The 19,996-nt window shown below is 41.8% G+C and overlaps 1 protein-coding gene across 1 annotated transcript; it reads left to right on the top strand.

The window, feature by feature from the left end:
* The first annotated feature begins 1,113 nt into the window (after window positions 1-1,113).
* Window positions 1,114-17,492, top strand: cpa6 (carboxypeptidase A6). Its single transcript, XM_071924012.2, has 11 exons — window positions 1,114-1,436; window positions 4,764-4,839; window positions 8,178-8,302; window positions 10,499-10,613; window positions 11,390-11,491; window positions 11,599-11,703; window positions 13,258-13,368; window positions 13,974-14,064; window positions 16,131-16,333; window positions 16,437-16,521; window positions 17,022-17,492. Exons 1-11 carry the CDS (start codon window positions 1,321-1,323, stop codon window positions 17,234-17,236), a joined length of 1,344 nt encoding a protein of 447 aa, XP_071780113.1. The 5' UTR covers window positions 1,114-1,320; the 3' UTR covers window positions 17,237-17,492.
* Window positions 17,493-19,996: the final 2,504 nt, after the last annotated feature.

Below are 19,996 nucleotides of genomic sequence, written 5' to 3'. Positions count from 1 at the left end.
ACTTATTGTCTAATGGCTTTCTTTTTTTCTTATTGTCAGAGGGAACATACACATTCCTAGCAATGCAGCAGGTCAAGTTGCTCTGGCACTTGGAAGGGGTTCAGTGGTACGGTAACGCTAACAATGGTTTCTGAAGTTCTGTTTATGACAAAAATTGTTCAACAAACATACTGCTAACACTTTATTTGGATCCAATGTTGGTCCAATGTTGATACTTGGAAATAGCTAACAGGTGACAAAAAGTAGATGTTCAACAAATTGCTTGTTGCCTATTTGGTGCATCTCAACAGACTATGTAACCCTAACCCAGACCTTAGCCTAACCCTAGCCCTAACATTAACCCTAGCCCAGACATTGACTATCTATAGACTATCACTTGAAACTCAGTATACTTCTTAGTGACACATTATAGTCACCTGAAAGGAAGTTGAGTATCAACATTGGACTGTCTGAATAAAGTGTGACAAAAATAATAAGCATCAACATTATTGTTGTTAGGAATAAGCAGGTATGGAAAGTGAATGAATGAATGATTGCTGCACAGATGATAACTTCTCAGATAGTAAAAGAGTCTGAAGTCAACAGACTGACAGGAGACAGGAGATAAACCAGTGGACAGCACATTAAGTTCAGTGTGCTGTCATTTTACAGTGGGATGGAAGTTCTCAGATGTTGAAGCAAAACAAGAAAGAGTTTGAGTGTGTTCTGCATAGAACATCAGCTGACACAACACGTGAAGAACAGGCCTGTTGTTCTGAAGTAATGAAGATGTTATAAAAGTTACTTGATGCAGTCCATGTGTCCACAGAGAACTTTATGCATCACTTAAACTGTAACAGATATGGCCTGATCATTTGTAACATATTAGTGATAGATGCTGCATGTGTGTCTGTGTGTCTGTTCACACAGATGATCCCGTGTGCGCACAGAGCGCACCGGAGAGGGATCCAGTTACCAACCTCGCCGACACCGGGCCACGTGACTCCGATCCTCCTCGTTTTAAAAAGAGGAGCTACCCTGCAATTCCCTCCAGAGCTTCAAAGAGGTGGTAAATGCTTCCCCTGTGCCAGTTGACCGACTTTCGCACCTTTTGCACCTTTTGTAATTGTCAGAGGGAGAACTATTCGGGACAGCACCGCGAGCCCCGCAACTAGACCCGCAAAGAGACTTTGCAAACCTGTTGATAGTGTGCTGGACCGAGTTCTTGATTTTCTGTCAGACATTTCTTTTCTTACACTAAGTTGGAGTGCAGCCTGTAAAGGAATCGTCCTCTCAGAGGGCAAGCTGAAGCATCTTCTGTCTTTGATCTACTCGCCAAGGATGGCACTGGACTATAGGTGCGCATTTCGCGCCTCCGTTTTACTGGCGTGTGTGATAATCTACAGTAACTTGCTATGTCCCGCCGGTGCCTATCTGTACAACAACCGCTACGCAGGGTGAGTAAATACCCCCATTCATTTCTGTGCCTCATGAGTCTGAGGGTGAGCCCGGACACTGGAGCTCTCATTCAAGTTGAGCGCGAGCAGTGAGACAATAAGAAAAAAAGTGCAGGAATCCAGTCTATCAGAAGTTATCTATAGAGACCAACTCAAGAGAAGAGCTTATCCACTATGCTGTGCTGAGAGGAGAGAGAACGAACAAAGACAGTCTTTATGCTCACCATTTTTCTTCATATTTGTTGGGAAATATTCTTTGTCTATAGCCTACCCACTGAAATATTCATTACATGCTGTATGGAAGGGGCACAGTGTTTTCTGATGGCAGCTGGATAAGCCTGAATCTGTTGTGTTGTACTGCAGAAAAGGCATTCAGATTGACCATGATAAGCATAGATGACAGTGGGGATGCTTGCAGTAACAGGGGCCTGTCACACCTCTCAAACTCGTCATTATGAAAATTCTAGCTCCCTTTGTTTAGTGACACATATTGTGTTTCTCTAATTGCAAAAAGGACAAACTTGACATGTTATAACAGCAATCTTTGTCAAAAGTGCTGGCATATGCTCTGTTGACCTCTTTATGAGGCTGAATGTGGGACACTCACCAATTTGGGGGACAAATGGACAAATTGGGGAGATCTCCATTGGGGACACTTAATGAGCTATTTTGGTAAACAAGCACAAGGCATTACTACTGGGGCATATAAAGGTATTTATTTAGGTATTTTTAAAGTCTGTTTTTCAAGAGTTTTTGATGAAGTTTTGGGGAGGCAGTGGGGGACCACCTCTGCTGGAAAACCCCAAATGCCCCTCCCCCCTCCACATCTGTCTCAAACACATGCATTTTGGATATATTCCAAAGTCGTGTACCCCCCACCAGGCTAGGTTGCTCTGCGCACGTTAACTCTGGTTTAACAAGGTAGGACACTGAGGGCAAGCAAACAAAAGTCCCAACAGGCAGCGGTGTGGGGGAGCCCTGCTCAGCTCTGAATCCAGGGACACGGTGGGTGTTGTCCCACTCAGACGGAAGGGCACGGCACAATGAGCCTTTAGTCTTAAAAGAAGACCTCCATTGTGAAAACCTCTCATATCCTTTTGTTGACGGAGCATCTTGGCATTACCGTGGCTTTGCACTGCACAATTACAGTTTAACGGTGGGATGCACAAGTTCGCATCCCCACTCCTAGAACAGGACATTCAAAAGCAGAGTGGCGATGAAGGTATATTACAGTATCGAAGACACTACTGAGAGTGAGCTCCTTTGTTTAAGGGCCAGAGCGTCTTAAAAACAAATTGCTTCCATCCCACAGAATGCACTGTGGGAATCGCCAGACTGACAGCTTAAGGACAGCTTTAGCCTAGACAGCCCCGCTGCCGGTGGATGCACAGCAAAAAGGCCTGTGCCAGTGTTGTGACAGAAAGAGTCTGTCATATTTGAGGATCGCTAAAAGATAAAAGATGGTTCAATTTGGACGACAATAGAGCCGAGAGTTCTCTAGGGGACCACTTCATTGTATTCTCGGGATCTGTGCGGCACTGCAGCATGGGATGCACTTGTGATATAACTTAGAAGACCAAGTCCTACTTGCCTACAACATCAATGAGGCTTGATTGAAGATATGAGAAGACACATCTCTCTGTTGTTTCAGATAGAGAGAATATTTTGTGCTACAAGCTCCAAAAAGGCTTGTTTTGAAGTTTGAAGATACAGGCTAGTGAATGTCCTAGTTTTAATCAGTTGCAGCCGATCCCTTCATGTCTCGCAAGATTTTTTACCTCCAAAAATTTAATGACTGCATTTCTGGTTTGAAGTTCACCTTCTGTCAACACTGTTGCCATGGAAACGGGCTGTTGGCGGTATGTGTTGTGGTCACTGAAGTGGGGTGGCCACTGACATGGGGTGCCATGGTCCTTTTGTTCCTCGTACCTCTCACCACTGAGTGTCCCAGTGCCACCTTTGTTTAGGGAGGCCCAACTTCCTGTGTCACATTGTAAAAAAAAAAAAAGCGGTTTGAAAAAAGAGAAACGTGAGAGAGAAAGACAGACATAAAAGTGGGCAGACAGACAGACAACCAGGCAGACAGGCACAGAGAGCATATAATTAAGGGTCTGTCATGAATTATTGGCAGCATATTATCTTTAAGGTCAACAGCAGGAACTATGATCAGCAGAATAAAAGACGCATGATGGAAGATTCATGATGAGGATAAAGAGTGTCTTTGTGTTGTAATGGTGCAATACAAATGATGTGGCTTGCACATTCACCCACAAAACAAAAACAATCACAAGCTCCTCTCTAACTGCTTCAGTTTTATCCTCAATTATCTGCCAAGAATAACATGTCAAGAATAACAAATTTGTAAGATTACTTTTATAACCAATTGTGCCACAGTCGACTAAAATGAAATTATTTTCTAATCTTGATTATCTTCATGGAATTGAATTATGCATTCATGAGCAGTAAAGTCAATAGCATTATTTAATCTGACGTTTTCTTGCAGTACACTACAAAGAACTTTATTGTAAGCCTCATCTAGGTCATGAATGTTTGACAATATAAACAAATAAACTTTCTTATGTGGCTTTCATGGTTTTAGCTAACCAAACATAAGCAGCCTTACGCATTGCTTTGCCTTGCTCATACCAGTGTTATCTTTATGATGCTATCACTTGATTTATTTCTGTGTGTAAAGAGATTTTCTTTCTATCCGATAAACACCATCACAGTGTTAAAATTTGGATTTAGCATTAGATTTCTTAAGTCAGTCAAACACATTAATGTAATTGATGGCATTTTATAACGAGAATTATTTATTTTCTTGACACAGAAAAAAGTTAAATATTAGACTTCTAAAATGTTTGCCATGAAATTTTATGAATATTTGCCATGGTAACAGACGTTTCTCTCATCAGTCTATATATCAGTATATGAGTGACAGATTTAGACTGTGAAATTTGAAACTGCTGCTACAGTATACACCAAAGAATTGTTCCAGGTGCTACCTGCAGAGCTGGAAACTACGAAATATAATCCTATAATGATGTCTCAGACAGATTATTTGGCTGGGGTTTGACCCTGTCATCTATGGGACTCCAAAAGAGGAGCCGCCCCTTCCTACATCAAACGTCTGCTATTATAAGTGTCAACTTCCAATCAGCACAAAAGGCGGTTGCATTACCTGGCCCAGATGTTTTTTAAATGATGTGCACTTAGCGAAATGGATCCAGACCCTGCTACAGTGAATTTTAGTGGCTTTAAATCCCACTGAAGCACTTTTATCCCAGCTGTGACACGGCACTTAGAGAAGCTCTGTTGTTTTTGCAGTGATCAAGTCTTCAGGATAACTCCAAGTAATGATGAGGAGGTCCAAGTGCTCAAGACAATTCTGGGACATATGAAGGTTGGCATTTATCTTCTCTTCTTCTCAACTCACACACAAAAACACACACTCTCATACACATTCTGACATATATAAATACATCCATTATGTTTGTATGCTCCGTTCAAAATCAGTGACGTCTTCTAAATAATTTCTCAGACAGGCTTTTATACAATTTGTCTCTAACCCATTTTGTGTTGTGTTTTGTGAAGTGCCATATGAATAAAAGTGTATCATCTATCATTATTATTCCCCTCACATCTGCCTACGGTCCCACAGCAGTCTTCATGTGACAGCTGAACAGCAGTCACAGAGAAAGTGAGGCGTGACATCGGCGGGATGGGGTGGTGATGTGACAGAGGGCTGGGGACAGCGATAGGCCAAACAGAGAGGCGATGAGCAGCCAAGTGTGGTCATCTGCCACAGCCAGGACATATTCACCGTCTGAGAGACTGAAATACACGGCAGATAGCTCCCTCGGCATTCATTTCAGCGAGAAAGACTCCTAAGTCTGAGCGAAGACCGGGGAAATTCTGAAGGCTTTTTTTCATTATGGGGTTGAATGCTTGGATCCTTTACAGTTTTACAAACTAGATGAACATGTGGTTCAAAGATACTGAAGTTAGGGGGAAACCCGGAGGACAAGAAGGCATCCGCTCATTTCCCAAACTCATTTGGGAGTAATTACCCAGCAGTCCCAGGAACATGGATGACCTTCCTTTGCACATTGTTTCAGTTTGCAAATACACAGCAAGGATTGTTAGTGAATTATAAAAAGGATGATGCGATACTTACAGTCAAAATCACTTAACAACTAGATAAATTAATATTTGGATGTCAGCATGTTGTTGTCAAATAATAGTGGGCGGTGTGGTTAGTTTTGGACTGCTTTTTGGGTTCATATTTGGTTTGCTTGGGTAGTGTTTGGGTAGCCAGATGCTCACACGCGTGGGATCTGTTTGGGTACAGGAACAAGTGGTCTGGGATCAACACAGCACTAAGCAAGGAAATGACAAAGAGAAAGGGTAAAAGACAGTAAGTAAATGTTAGTGATTTATGGTAAGGGGTACCAGGAGAGTGCCAGGCTGGTGGTCCCGGCCTGGCCTGGAGCGGTGTGTATGGACGGGCGGGGGACGTGGCGCTCCAAGGCCAACCTAGGCAGCGGTGGTGGCTACTGTTTGAACAGCTGTGGACAAGTGTTTTCAGTAGCTTAGCCGCACTGCGATGCCTCAAGTGCCAAAGTCAAACTTCTCAGCCTCAGGCAAGACATGAGGTCAAATAATAACTACAGAATGCAAAAGAATTAAGAAACAGCTTCAGTATCAACAGAATAACTCTTTCTTGAAGTAGCAATCCGTGACATTTTGATATAAATAAATGTCTGTTTTGCTACTATCACTGATTGATATAACACAATAGTGATTCAACCAGATCCAGTTCATGAAAGCTTTTGCATTTGCTGTTCTAAACACCCGGTAGTGGATTGGTCTTTCCAGGAAAAATCCTTTTCTGCACAGGAAGTGATGCGTTTTACATTTTCGGCAGCAGCAACAGTGTTTTGCTTGGAATAAACAGAAGAAGAACCGGGCAGTTAGCATGAGCAGCGATAGCCACCATGGCTGAACAGACAAAGAAAAGAGCGCCACCTACAGAAACTCAAACTTCATCAACAGAAAATCCAAGGAAAAAGTCGTCACAGTACTGGCTGTTAGATTGTGAAGTGATTTCTGGAAGTACAGCGCAGAAACACCACAGCAGTGAGCGCTTAGCACCAAAGATGTTGCCGGAAAAAACAAAACCTAAAAAAGCAACAACAACAGGATCTGGAGGATTACCACTTTAAAAGAACATTGTTAAAAGAATAGTAAAAACTTTATTATGCTATTGAGAGTGAGAGGACATAGAGTGAGAAGACCTGACATGTTCCCCTATAATGTAACACATAATACCACAATACATAATACATTAGTAAACAACAACTGTCCTTTATTATGGCCAACCTGTCTCTCAGCATATAAACACTCAGCCACAGCTTCACCTCATCTGCATTAAGTAAAGCCAGCTCTCTTTATTGAACAATGACTTTTGTCTCTTGTTCTGCTCATGCCAGTATTCCATAAACCAAAACAACACACATTTCAATTTATAGCCATCGTGTACACGCAACATAAAATAAGATAAACAATCAAGAGATAAAGGATTTATTCACCAGCCAAAGAATGCATCTTGAGGTCTCATAAATAAAGCAATAAATTTTTAACTTAAGCCTATGAGACAATTGTTTGTGAGGAGTTGTGTTATCTGATCTGTGACGCTTTAAGTGCTTATTGGGCATGTGCTGTTTGGTTTGTTTGGCTAACAAAAGAGCAGTGTTGAAACATTTAATGTTTGGTATACTTAACCGTTTGGAAATGCCATAAAAGTGCAGCAGCACAGTGTGGCTTATACTTGAGGGCACCAGACACTCCAGCAGAGGATTTTCAACCCCTCGGGCTCCAAACAAAGTTAAATTAATCTGGTCTGTGTTCTGCAAACCATTAAACCAATTGACACATTAACAAGCATGTGTGCCAGCCTGCATGTCTCTACCCCCATGCTACAAATGAGAGCCAGCTGAGGACGTTCACACACGTCTAAAAGGGCAGCATTGGAAGTTACTACACAAAGTATTGCTTGAGTATTGGTCTACTATTTTTAGATCAATGTCTTCTTGATTTCCTTAAAAACTCACCCTCTTGCTCTCTCTCTCTCTCTCTCTTTCTCTCTCTCTCTCTTCTCTCTCTCTCTCTCTCTCTCTCTCTCTCTCTCTCCCTCTCTCTCTCTCTCTCTCTCCCTCGCTCTCTCTCTCTCTGTGTTAGTTTATCAGTGTTAGCACATGGTGTCTGTGTTTATTTGGTTGGCCAGCATGTTTGGCTAATGGGTTGGTTGTTTCAGCTAAAGCTAACAGGGCCTGATAGCAGGCACTGAACGGAAGGGCTTTCCTTGCTAATATGAGGTCAAACAGTAGGGAGTGAAACAGAGGGAGAGCTATGCATGGGCTGTTAATGGGACCCATTGGTGTTTTGTGCCCCATTAACACTGCGGAGTCATCAACATTCCCCAGATTCAACCCATTAAGTGAAGGTAGAGGCTGCAGGAATGTTAAACTATCCAGGTCTTACCAAAACTATTTGATCCTTTATCACCAAACGTTTGATGCTTCTCAGAATACCCAGCAGCAAAGATATTCAGCTCTTTCTTGGTGTGCATTAAGTTTTCTAAAGTGTATACTTAACTCTTTCATTATGAAATCCTGCAGTGTGTGTGTGTGTGTTTGTCAGTGACCCCTTTGGTCTGAATATGTTTGTCCTGTCTCTCAGGCGGACCTCTGGCAGCCCAACAGTGCTTCTCTGATCCGCCACAATGCCACCACAGATGTGCACGTGAAACGCAACGACACCCGAGGGCTACGTGCACGCCTGAAGCAGGAACGTATCGACTATCAGTAAGATTGATGAGACCACCAGCCAAAAAACAAGTTCATACAGAAACACATGCTCGCTGGCATATTCACATTTGGTAATGTTGTTAGCAGAGCTTCGTCACCCTGTAGGCTGCCTTCCAACAAGGAGAGACGCATCTGTTACCCAAAGGGCGTCGCAATTACCCAGCTTTCCCCAGCCAGAATATATGATTTGCACATGCCGAGTCGGCTATAGTTTGCATGCAAAAGGCCTCATACTTCCTCAAAGCTGGAACACACATATGCACACACACACACACACACACCCGCACACACACTTGAGAGCCCCTTCCCCAATCTGCTCCGAAAAGCAACCCTTTCATCTCTCTACCCCATCCATCATCACAATTAACGTTGAAATGATGGAGCTTTATCAAAGCAGCCACAGCCAGAAAGAATTCCATTGTCATCTCTGTCCTCGGGGACGACCCGCAGATCTGAGGACGATGTTTTCCAGTCCGTGTTGAGTGACTGGGGGTTTTTTCATGATTTATACGGCATATGAATAGGGAAGAGCCTTGGGTAGGTGGTTGGGTTTAGGGGGGAAGAGTCATCAAAGACTTCATATTACTCACGAAGAAATAATCCAGTTATTTTACGGTTGTTTAACTAGTTATGAATGAAAATGTGTGTGCGACATCCCTTATGAGGAAGTGACTGGTTGCTGGTGACGCCCGCATAGATAATGAAAACAGGTCTTGTCATCTGTTGTAGGTTGGAGTGTGAGGTGGAGTGGCATAGGATCTGATCAGACCTGAGACAAGTTTATGACCAGATAAGGATGGCAATGATTATGGTGTTGACTCATTTACAATGGATAAAAAAAGGAAAAAAAATGTAAAAACCTCCATAAGTTTTTATCTTGAACACCAGAAACACATGGTACCCGCGTGGCTGTCTTTTCAAACTGCAATTCAGTGGTGTCAGGTTTATCTCATCCACATCTACCCATGTTTTGAAACATTTTGTTAACATTCATGGTTATTACATGGTTGATGGATATAATACTTCAATACATAATCAACAAATAATACATTTCTCCATGATTTCTAAAATCTTCCATATATCCTTTATGTGATGCTTGCCATACCATTATTTAAATTAGAGGACCCGTCACCTCGCACTTATATGAAGGGGCTCTTTAAGCAGCTAATTTACACTGGCAACAGATTATATTTACAACACTCGTACATATGGATCAAATTGTGTAATTCATTGACATTTAACTTTTTCTGTAACCATAAGCATACAGAATTATTTTCTTGTAATCAGATTTGATTGAATTACCTAGAAATGCAACTAAAATCCACAACAGTGGAATGTAAACCTTCATCTTTGAGGAATATTCTATATCTCATATTGTTTATTGCTTTAATTGGGAAATTCTGAGTGAGCAATCAATAAAAATGCCACCACGTTTCTCAATTTACCTCTTAATCTGCAAGTTAAGTTTATCATGTTTCATTTACCGATAGACAGAATCTGATGTAACTATCCCTTGTGCTGTAAAGCAAGGGTGAGCACCTATGTAGAAAACTGCAATAGAGTATCAACAAGGAAACAGTGACCTGCTGTAAAAATGTATTAAAATAATGTATGTGATCAATTCAATAACTTTCAAAGCAGACCTCTTGGCATGGGAGAAAACATAATGTATATGACTACAGGCTTACACTGTGCATTTGCAGGCCTATAGGCTACTATGTTCATAATGTCAATATCTGTAAACTTTCTTTCCTTAAATGAGGTCAAAGTCATTGTTGTGGGCTTAGTTTTGTCAGCTTTAAGCATGCTTATGATAAGAACAAGGGTACAGAGACACAAACATGTTTGCAGGCAAATGTCACGGAGTCACCAAGGACTTTTTGCTTTTGCTCCCCTGAGAAAACATCAGAAATGAAACATGTATTTAATGTATTTAGATGTATTTAATCACAATCACATTGGGCCAAATCAGCGCTCATCACACATGCTGTGTATATGTATTGAATAGACATGCAAAAGAAGAAAGACATTGAAAATCAAGGTGATAAAACAGTATTCTTTAGGGAACACGGGTTGTTTAGCCGACATTTCCTCAGTGACTCCAGTTACACAGTCAGATGTTACCGGCAAGGTTGCTATGATTGTGCCCGTCTCACTCTGTCCTGTCCCTGTCTCCCTCTCTCCCCTCTGCAGGGTGTTCATCTCCAATCTCCAGAAGGAAATTGAAAAGCAGACGGGATATCGCTCCTCTCGCAAGCGGAGGTCAGAGTCTCAGTATGACTACGAGGTTTACCACTCTCTGGAAGAGGTAGATGTGAAGCCCACCATCTACCTATCTCTCTCTCTCTCGCTCTCTCTCTCTCTTTTTTATGCACACAAAAAGTAAACAAACATGCTCTCTAAGGGACTCTCAAACTCCCAATTACTCAATTCCACTGCCCTCTCTCTCTCTCTCCCTCTCTCTTTCTCCCTCTCTCTCTCACACACACACACACACACTAAGAAACACGCTAGTTTAGACACTTCACAGCTTTAGGGTGTTTATTTTCCCAGGGCGATCAGGAGTCTTTGAGATGTGCATTTGCATTCAGGCTCCTGGTTCATGAAACTGTCAGGCCCGACACAGCAGCCGGGCTCGCATGCATTCCACACACAGATAGGGGGATCCTGGCAGCCTTTCAACAAGACTCCACAAACCCTTCATTACCCTGCGCTTTGAACCTCTCCTTCACTGTGGAACACACACACACACACACACACACATGCATCCATCCCTGTGTGACCGCAGAGATGCAGGCAAAGACACACACGCACACATATGCACACACACCCGTACAGGTGCGCATACACACACACACGCACACAAACAGAGCTCAGAAACATTTTCACTCTATCGAGCTTTGATACAAAATGACTTCTGATTGGCTGGAGCATGAGTTTGATGAGATGAAAACACCACTCTAAAATGATGGAGGAAAATACAGAGAAATCAACAACAATCAGTTTTTCTATTATTCTCTGCGTTTTCAAGGATCTCCTCAAATGACTGTCACTCCTCTGCCTTGTGTGTGTTCTGTCCTTAAGATCCAGAGCTGGATGTTTGAGATGAACAGAACCCAGCCGGACCTGGTGGACATGTTCTCCGTAGGGAAGTCCTACGAGGGAAGGCCTCTCTACGTGCTTCAGGTAGGAGAGAAGGGACACAGACATGCAACTGACATAAAGTTAAACACACGGACACATGCATGCTCAAGCTACTCTGAAACTGACTGACAGCGCTTGTCTCCTGTCAGCTAGGAAAGAGAAGTCGTCCCCAGAAGAAGGCTGTGTGGATAGACTGCGGCGTTCATGCCAGAGAGTGGATAGGCCCCGCCTTCTGCCAGTGGTTTGTCAAAGAGGTAAGCGTCTTGTTTTTCTAGTCTCTTTGTTTTTCTTTTGCAAAAGTATTTGAGTTTCAAGCGTTGTTTGTACCATAGCAAATGAATGCACGTGTTCACAGTGTCTTAACATGAACACATATCTCGCTGAACGCCGCCTGAATGATGGCCTATAGCGAGCAGTCTGCAATCTGCGGTCTCTAGGGGTTTCAACAAAAAGTGAACATCTGTTCGCTTGTCTTGCACAGTTATGCAGATACTTCAGATTGCCCTTTCTTGTTCAGATGTTGAACATAACCCAGACGACACACAAGTTCCATCACACTCTTAAAGTCTTAGTCAGTATCCTCTGAAGCGAGACCAGACCAGAGCCAGATAGTAACTCAAAAACACTTTAATGGTTTGTTTTATCCTACTTAGGTGCCAGATGGGTGGGGTTTGCAACCTAGGGTGATACAATGAGTGCCAGAAAGTTAAAACAATCACAAGAAAGTGGTTGAATATCAATTTTGTACACTTCGGTAAACCTCAAATATCAGGTACTCCAAATACCTTCCCAGTAATCGAATTAACTAATAAAACACTTGTTTCTTCACACATACCACCATCAAGTAACACATATAGGTTCTAAAAATATGCTTTTCTAGTTTATATGTTTACATGATTGTACATTCATAAACCATTTTTCTTCTCTGTTATACATATTTAGATTTAGATAGACTTTTATTGTCCCGAAGGAAATTTGTCTTGGACACAACAGTGCCTGCTGTATAAAATACACTTAAATACACATCATCTTCCATATTATACATTATCAGTTAGCCAACAGTTCTTCAAATGAGCTGCGATGTGACGGTTGGATTCTTCTGAGGACTTTACAGACACACAGACACACCGAAATACATGGCCACCTTCTGTCAGCTTGATCCGAGCTCAGTGGCAAAGCTCTTACTGTAACATTGTTAGGCCGTGACACGCACCTGTGAATTCAGCGGGGGAATACTTCAAAGAAAGAGAATGTAGAAGGCGAGGAGGGAGGGAGGGAGAGAAATAGAGACGCACAAAGAGACAGGAAATCAGAAACAGACAGACATAAAAATGTATAAGAGGGAAGCACAAAGAGGAAAAACAACTGACAGAGTAATAGTGAGGGATGCTCTACTTGGATCCAATAAGTGTCCTATGTGTGAATAGGGAATCCACAGTAATGTAGTAACTGAGATTGGCCACTGGAGGTCAGGGTGCAGTCTCTGATTAAAGCCAAAGGCACATTAACCTTGGCCTGACTCTGCTTACAGAGCAGGTATTAGAAGTATTACCCCACTGACCAGATCTCCTCTCCCCAATCCCCTTCTACTAGTCTGAGTATTAACCTACTGTAGCCGTGTATCTAAAGAACGATGACAGCGAACATGCATAAGCTTGCAAAATGATGAAAATCTTAGCACTCATTTTCATGTACTTTTAAATATAATTGTATTACACTAATAGCTAGATCTGTGTCCAGCAGTTTTGCCCTTTGGGAAGTGAAAATTAAAGTGAAATGAAAATGACTCTGCTGTATTATCATCGCAGGCCCTCAACTCCTACCAGTATGACTCTGTGATGAGACGGCTGCTGAACCAGCTCAACTTCTACATCATGCCAGTCTTCAATGTGGATGGATACCATTTCAGCTGGACCACAGTACAGTAACTCTTTCTCCATGCACAACACAGACTCCATGCCAATATGACTACTGCAATTTTCACATAGCAAGAGTCTGTATTTTTTCTTGGAGGGGAAAAACTGTTTCAGACCGTTTTATGAAGTACGCTGGTGCTGTGCAGGATGCTCGGCCAACAAATCAAGTTGCAAGTCTGAGAGAAGCTTTCATTTTATTCAAACGGAGCAAACACTGGTATCTCATTACTCCTGCCCACAGTGTTTGAATATTGTCAAATCCTGAAGAATCTCTCAGCTCTGCGTCCGCATGTATCATAACTCACATTGCAGTAAAGCAAAGGGATAGCAATTTTGTTTTGTGTCATTATCATGCAGTCCTATTTAAGCACAAAAATCCTGTCAAACATCTCCATTGTAAGAAAAGCCATAGTTTTGGTTTCAGTTAACAAAATGCCTGTGGGCCTCTGTTCAAACAAGTAGAGTCTGCATGTCTAAGTAATAGACCCTCCACAGCATTGGGTCGATGTAGTAGATGACTGGTTTTTAGAGATGGGAGGTAACCCTGTTCATTCGATGAGTCCAACAGTTACTGGACACGGGCTGACAGTGCCTTTACTCTCCGTTAGGACCGCTTCTGGAGGAAAACCCGGTCCAAAAACCACAAGTACCACTGCCGAGGTGTGGACGCTAACAGAAACTGGAAAGTGAAGTGGTGTGGTGAGTTTTGATAACACTGAACTAACAGTAAGGAAGGGAAGGAAATGAATTGAACGGAATTAGTCTCACTTTCTCTGTCTCTCTCTCTCACACACACACTTGGCAATGCATTTCTTGTTATCTGTTGCTGTTGTGTCTCTTAGTATTCTTCCTGTCTAATGAGTGTAAGCTGTGGATTAAATAATGTTTTGTGTGGTGACAACAGTCACTGTTTGATGTCATTCGGGCTCTGGAGGGGGGTGGGGGGATAGTGTGTGTGTGTGTGTGCGGGGGTCCTGCTAAGTCGTCATCAGTCCAGGAGACATTTTTATGGTACAGAGAGAGAGAGAGAGGTGAGGTGAGAAAGACAGAGATAGAGGCACCATGGACCATGATCATGTCTAAGCTTGTGGAGGAAGCTGCTGCTGCGGTTCTCCTATCTGATTCCACCCCCTCCACCCCCCCTCCCCCTCCCCCTCCCCCAAAAGGAAAATTAGCTTACAGACAATTTGTTTCCTCTAACCTTGTGCTACTTCCCTAACTCCCTGGGTATGTGCTGTCTACATATGGCACGCCGCCCAAACTATAAGGAGCTTTTCTCCGCGGGGACCCCCTGGGAGTGAAAACACACACACTGCAAATCCCTCGCTGTGTGCGCACAGTGCTGCGCTGTATTGATTATGATAGTTAACACAGGATGATTGTAGGGCAGCACTACGTATTTGTTATTAGCGAGAGGAAGGGGAGGAATACGTTTGGCGGTAATGTATCATGTGTAGGTGGTAGAGGAAGATGCAGTATTTGTGGAAATAAATGATGAAACCCATAGAAATGTTGCTATCAGGGGAATGTGGCATTATAACTACAACATGGCAACATGGATATGACCACAGCTTGTAGTGGATTTGCACAGGATTTAACATAGCTAACCTAAGATTATTTTCAACCTGACTGAAATTCCTGCTCATTAACTTCGGGTTTTGACCACCATGTTGTTTGTTCTATATATAGATATGACTAATTTCTCTAAGGATTTTCATATGCAAACATAAATGTAGCCTAATGTTTGGGGCTGCACTGCAAACAATCTTAACAAGTCAATTCATCGAATATTGAATCTTAAAATCATATTCAAGTGAATCATCTTGAATCAAGTGTGATTTTCTAGATACCAGTGGAGTGATCTATCTTGCTTCTACAAAATTCCTGAAATAGTGTCGGAAACAAGTGGAATTATTTCACCCCACCTGCAAAAAAAATGTCACTTCTTTTAAGACAAATAATATGAGACTAAATGACTTGTTAAAATGGGCAATTTTTTTGCAGTGTGTTGTTTTCTGCTCTGAGTTAATCCTTTCAGATCAAGCCCAGTCTTGTCCGCAGGTTGCTGCATGTTTATTTTTGTATCACTCATTTACATCATTCAAGGGCACATACACTGATGTTCATTGTTCTGAGCACAATAAATGCTAATATAATGCTAATATAGTTAGAGGGAGAGAAGGGCACAGTGTGCTTGCCATAGCTCCAAGATACTGTATATATACTGTATATAATGTATACAAAAAAAAATCACATCAAATGTATCCAGAAACATTTATTGCCATTGGTAAGTCATAGCAGTGGCTTCAGTGTGTCTGCAAAGCATTTTATTTTTTAACTTTATTTAAGTTTTTTACTACTTTTACCCTTGGCATTTCAGTAGGATTTTTGAGATCTGATTCTAAAGATTAGATTTTATGAGATCAGATCGCTATATGTCCACACTTGGAAATGAAAATGGCTGTTATGCCTCCTCTGTGACTGTGCTTATTTAAATCTGTGCCTGTGTTACATTTTCCCACTCGCTCTCTCCATCTCTTAACATTGCTTGTATGCGTATTGTAGCTGGATTGCGTCCAGAATATAAAGAATTCAGATCACAATGTGAGCCTGACCACTTTCGTATCTGATTTTGAAGATCCAATGTGAGCAAAATATTATTTTTGTGAGTCAAGATCTATCATTTTAATGCGTCCTGATGTGACTGGATGATAAAAGCATATTGCTCGAACTCAGCCGCTCCTCTCTCCCCTTCCCTCGCCCAGATGAGGGTGCCTCCTCTCACCCCTGTGACGACACCTACTGCGGACCCTTCCCCGAGTCCGAGCCTGAAGTCAAGGCGGTCGCCAAGTTCCTGCGCAAGCACAAGAAGCGCGTCAAAGCCTACATATCCATCCACGCCTACGCCCAAATGCTGCTCTACCCATATTCCTACAAGTATGCCACCATCCCCAACTTCAGCTGCGTGGTAAGGGATCCACTGCTGACCCGAACTAATCAACCAAACTGTTTATTTAAGGGGAAAAATCTTATCTGTCACACTAAGCTGGCCATGTGCTTTCACTTTCCAGGAGTCAGCAGCTCATAACGCAGTGACAGCCCTGTACTCTGCCTATGGAGTGCGGTACAGATACGGACCTGCCTCCACCACTCTGTGTGAGACCCACCCTTCCTCTTTTTCTCCTCTCTAGTAGTTCAGCACAAGGAAATAGAATCACTGATTTATCATGTAGTATCTGTTGTGTGTTACACTATGCTTTGGTACACTCACTTCTTATATTCCCCCCACATCTGTGCTTGTTTCATGTGCTGACAGGGAAGATGAAATTTAATTAGCTCTAGTAGGTCATGTTATGAATAAACACGCAGTGTCAATTTGATTCTACTATGAGCATATTCTACTGCGGCACACAGTGTACTCAGTCGCTCTGGGTAGGAGTGTCAGCTAAATGCATAAGATGTAAATGTTGTTGTAGATGTAATGCCAATAGGAATGACTTGCCTTCAGATTCACCTACAATTGAGGCTGTTTATTTTCAGGCTTTGTTGCTATGTGTGTTGCTACATGCAAGCGGCCAATGGCTTTGGCACTGGGTCATATTTATACATCAAAATATCATTCTAAGCTTTTTTTTTAATTCTTTATTTTCCCACAGATGTCAGCTCAGGCAGCTCTATGGACTGGGCCTACAGGAATGGGATCCCGTATGCCTTTGCCTTTGAGTTGAGGGACACAGGCTACTTTGGCTTCCTCCTGCCTGAAGCCCTGATCAACCCAACCTGCACTGAGACCATGAGAGCCGTGAAGGCCATCGCATCGGGGCTACTGAAGAAGTGTGAGGTGGACCGGGACAGATTTCCATATATATGACCGTACAGTACAGGTCACTGGAGCTCCACCCTGTTCAGCTGCTCATCCTGACGCCTCATATTTCTCCCAGATATTATCAGGCCAAGAGCTGAAAAGGACTGATGTTTGTTGTTTGTTTTTTTGAGGTTTTCTTTTCAGATGTGATATGAACTGATGATGGTGGGGGGTTTTTTATGCCAAAAACCACAGATTCTACAAGTGACCAGTCTATTTACTTACAATGAGCTCACATGACAAGTGTTTCTTAAAATGTACAATAAAGGAGAGATATGTGTGTTGTGCTTGGAATAAAGCTTCAGTTGAGGAAACAGGAACAAGGTATATTCCACGTGCTGCCAAAAAACAAAATGGCTGGGATGAAAAAAATCTAGTCAAAAATAATCAACTTGATTACAAAACTCACTTCACAACACACATTACCCACTGATACTGTATGTTATACAGACAAATGAGGTAATTGACAACAGGTGAGTCGGACTTTCTACTTCTAGTACATGGGTCAACCCACCTAGTAGAACAAAGCTCAAGAAATATGTGCAGAATATACCATGTCCCTGTTACCTTTAACTGTACAGTGCCAGAGCTTTCTATCAAATGAGCTTTTGTCAATGAGCGGCGGTCACAGAAGCACTTGAATGCAGACTTACATGATTAATTGTGTCGTGACACGGCAGCACTTTTCAGAAAGAAACATCTAGGATTTTAATGTCTTCCACAGGTGCATTATGTTAAATAAACCGCAGTTGCTTGAGATCTTCTCAGAAGCGTTATCACCGATGAACATCACAATATCGTTGTTTTCATTTTGCCTTTCACTGTTTTGTTTTGGATTACTCTCTTACCTAATGCTAGTTCAGATGTTAATTATTAATGTATTAATGCCTTTATTACTGCAACATTGTTGGTGTACATAAATATGCTATCACCTGATAATCTAGGGTTTGGTTTGAGTTGAGAGGTTTTTGTTAGACATGTTTTTCTTTTTTGTGATTTCCATTTGGTTCAGACTGAACTGTGGAAAGAATGACCTGTCAATACAGTGGCTTTCCACGGGCAATTACTGTGTCATTACTCAGGTATGGATCAATGAAAGTGTCACAGAAATGTTTACTTTTGACAGGCAACGTACAGAACATTTTAAGAAATTTTAATAAATGTTGTGTAATACAGTACGCATTGTCATATTATCTTCAGTCCTGTAAGTTTTATTTAAAAAAGAAAAAAATGTGTAAATGAAAAACGAAAGTAGACAATCAAAATCATACTGTGCATTGCTATCCTGTGTTAAAATATAAAATCATCATAGTATCTGTTGAGTATTACTGGTCTGCTTCTACTAGACTAGAAATGATCTATCCATGCTGTAACATGTCTGAGCTATTTTCTTGTTCGTTGGTATTATCATGAAATTATCATTAGAAGCTGTCCATCACTTCCAACCTTTTTGTGAAATGCCACCACTGGCTTGACACCAACAAAACATTCTGATTGTTAATGTCCCTTCAAATTTGCAGCTCATGTTCCTGTTGTCAGGATGTTTAATACATGCTGATGTGCATGTCTGATAAGTGCTATAGCAACCAGCAATTTTTCAACACTATCAGGTGACACTTATCACCATCCCCCCTTTCATCCCCCTTTTGGCTCAGTTTTAATCAAGTTCTCTCTTTCAGACATCCTCTTCTTTTTATCCTCCCTGCTGTCTCTGATTCTTTCTTTACCCCCAAATAAACGGCATATTTTTTCCTGTCAGGTAAACAGACCAGAGACGCCATTGTCCTTTCTTTATGACACCCTGTTTGTCTGCAAGAAACAAATTAAGCATAAAAAGACAGGCATTGTTCACAAGATTAGCACATTATACTGATAGTTTCAATGGGCAGAAGAAAAAAAGAAAAAAAAGTCATTTGTTTTGCAGCATTCACGACGTCTCAGCTGTTATTTATCAGCTTGTTGTCTTGACTTGTTGATCCATAATATTCTATAGATACTTGTGGAGAGGCAAGGCTGAGCGGAAACATCATCCTAGGAGGATTTTGTACTTTTTAGGTGAGTTTTTAGGTCATCTCGCTGTCAACAGACTGTAAATGGGTAAAAAACGAATAACGTAAAAGCAACAGTCAGAAAGACAGACTGGTAGCAACTCCTGCCAGTTAGCCGTACACCTCAAGCACCCAAATGTGTTTCTATAGAAGTGGTTGAAGTGGTGACACTCAGTGGTTGACTTGTCAACCATTGAGCGCCATTTCCAGTCCCAGTGGCGAATGAGGAAGTGAGAACATAGGCGGCTATAATGATCCTGATCTGATCAACAAAGATGACTATGAGGATGATGTGGGGTTTTTATTTTTATTTTATTGTAGATATGGATTTGTAAATTATTTCACTGTCTATGTATGCTTCTACATGTAGTATACATTTTGTAAAAACATTCAACAGAACTCTCTCAGAGTATCTCTCACTGAACACAGCATTGCATCACCACACACTTTATTAATCTGCCTCTTTTACTTCTGGATTTAGAAATGGTGTAACTGACACACAAGACAGTCCAAAATGAAAGTGAAGCACGCCACCCACCACTGCCACATCTATGTTGTCAAATAGCCAGGTTTTCAGGTTGTATTTGCTGTTGGATGTTGCTAAATGTTACTTTAATTTAAGCCTGTGAAAGCTGTGTAATAATAATAAACATGTAGGTGTAAGGACAAGCTGTATGGTTTTGAATCATACCTGAGCTGAGGCATAGCTGGTGATTGC

This window comes from Centroberyx gerrardi, chromosome 22 (assembly GCF_048128805.1).
Source record: "Centroberyx gerrardi isolate f3 chromosome 22, fCenGer3.hap1.cur.20231027, whole genome shotgun sequence".
In the NCBI taxonomy this organism is placed as follows: domain Eukaryota; kingdom Metazoa; phylum Chordata; class Actinopteri; order Beryciformes; family Berycidae; genus Centroberyx; species Centroberyx gerrardi.
The sequence above is the reverse complement of the archived record's forward strand: the minus strand, read 5'-3'. Positions and strand labels throughout refer to the sequence as shown.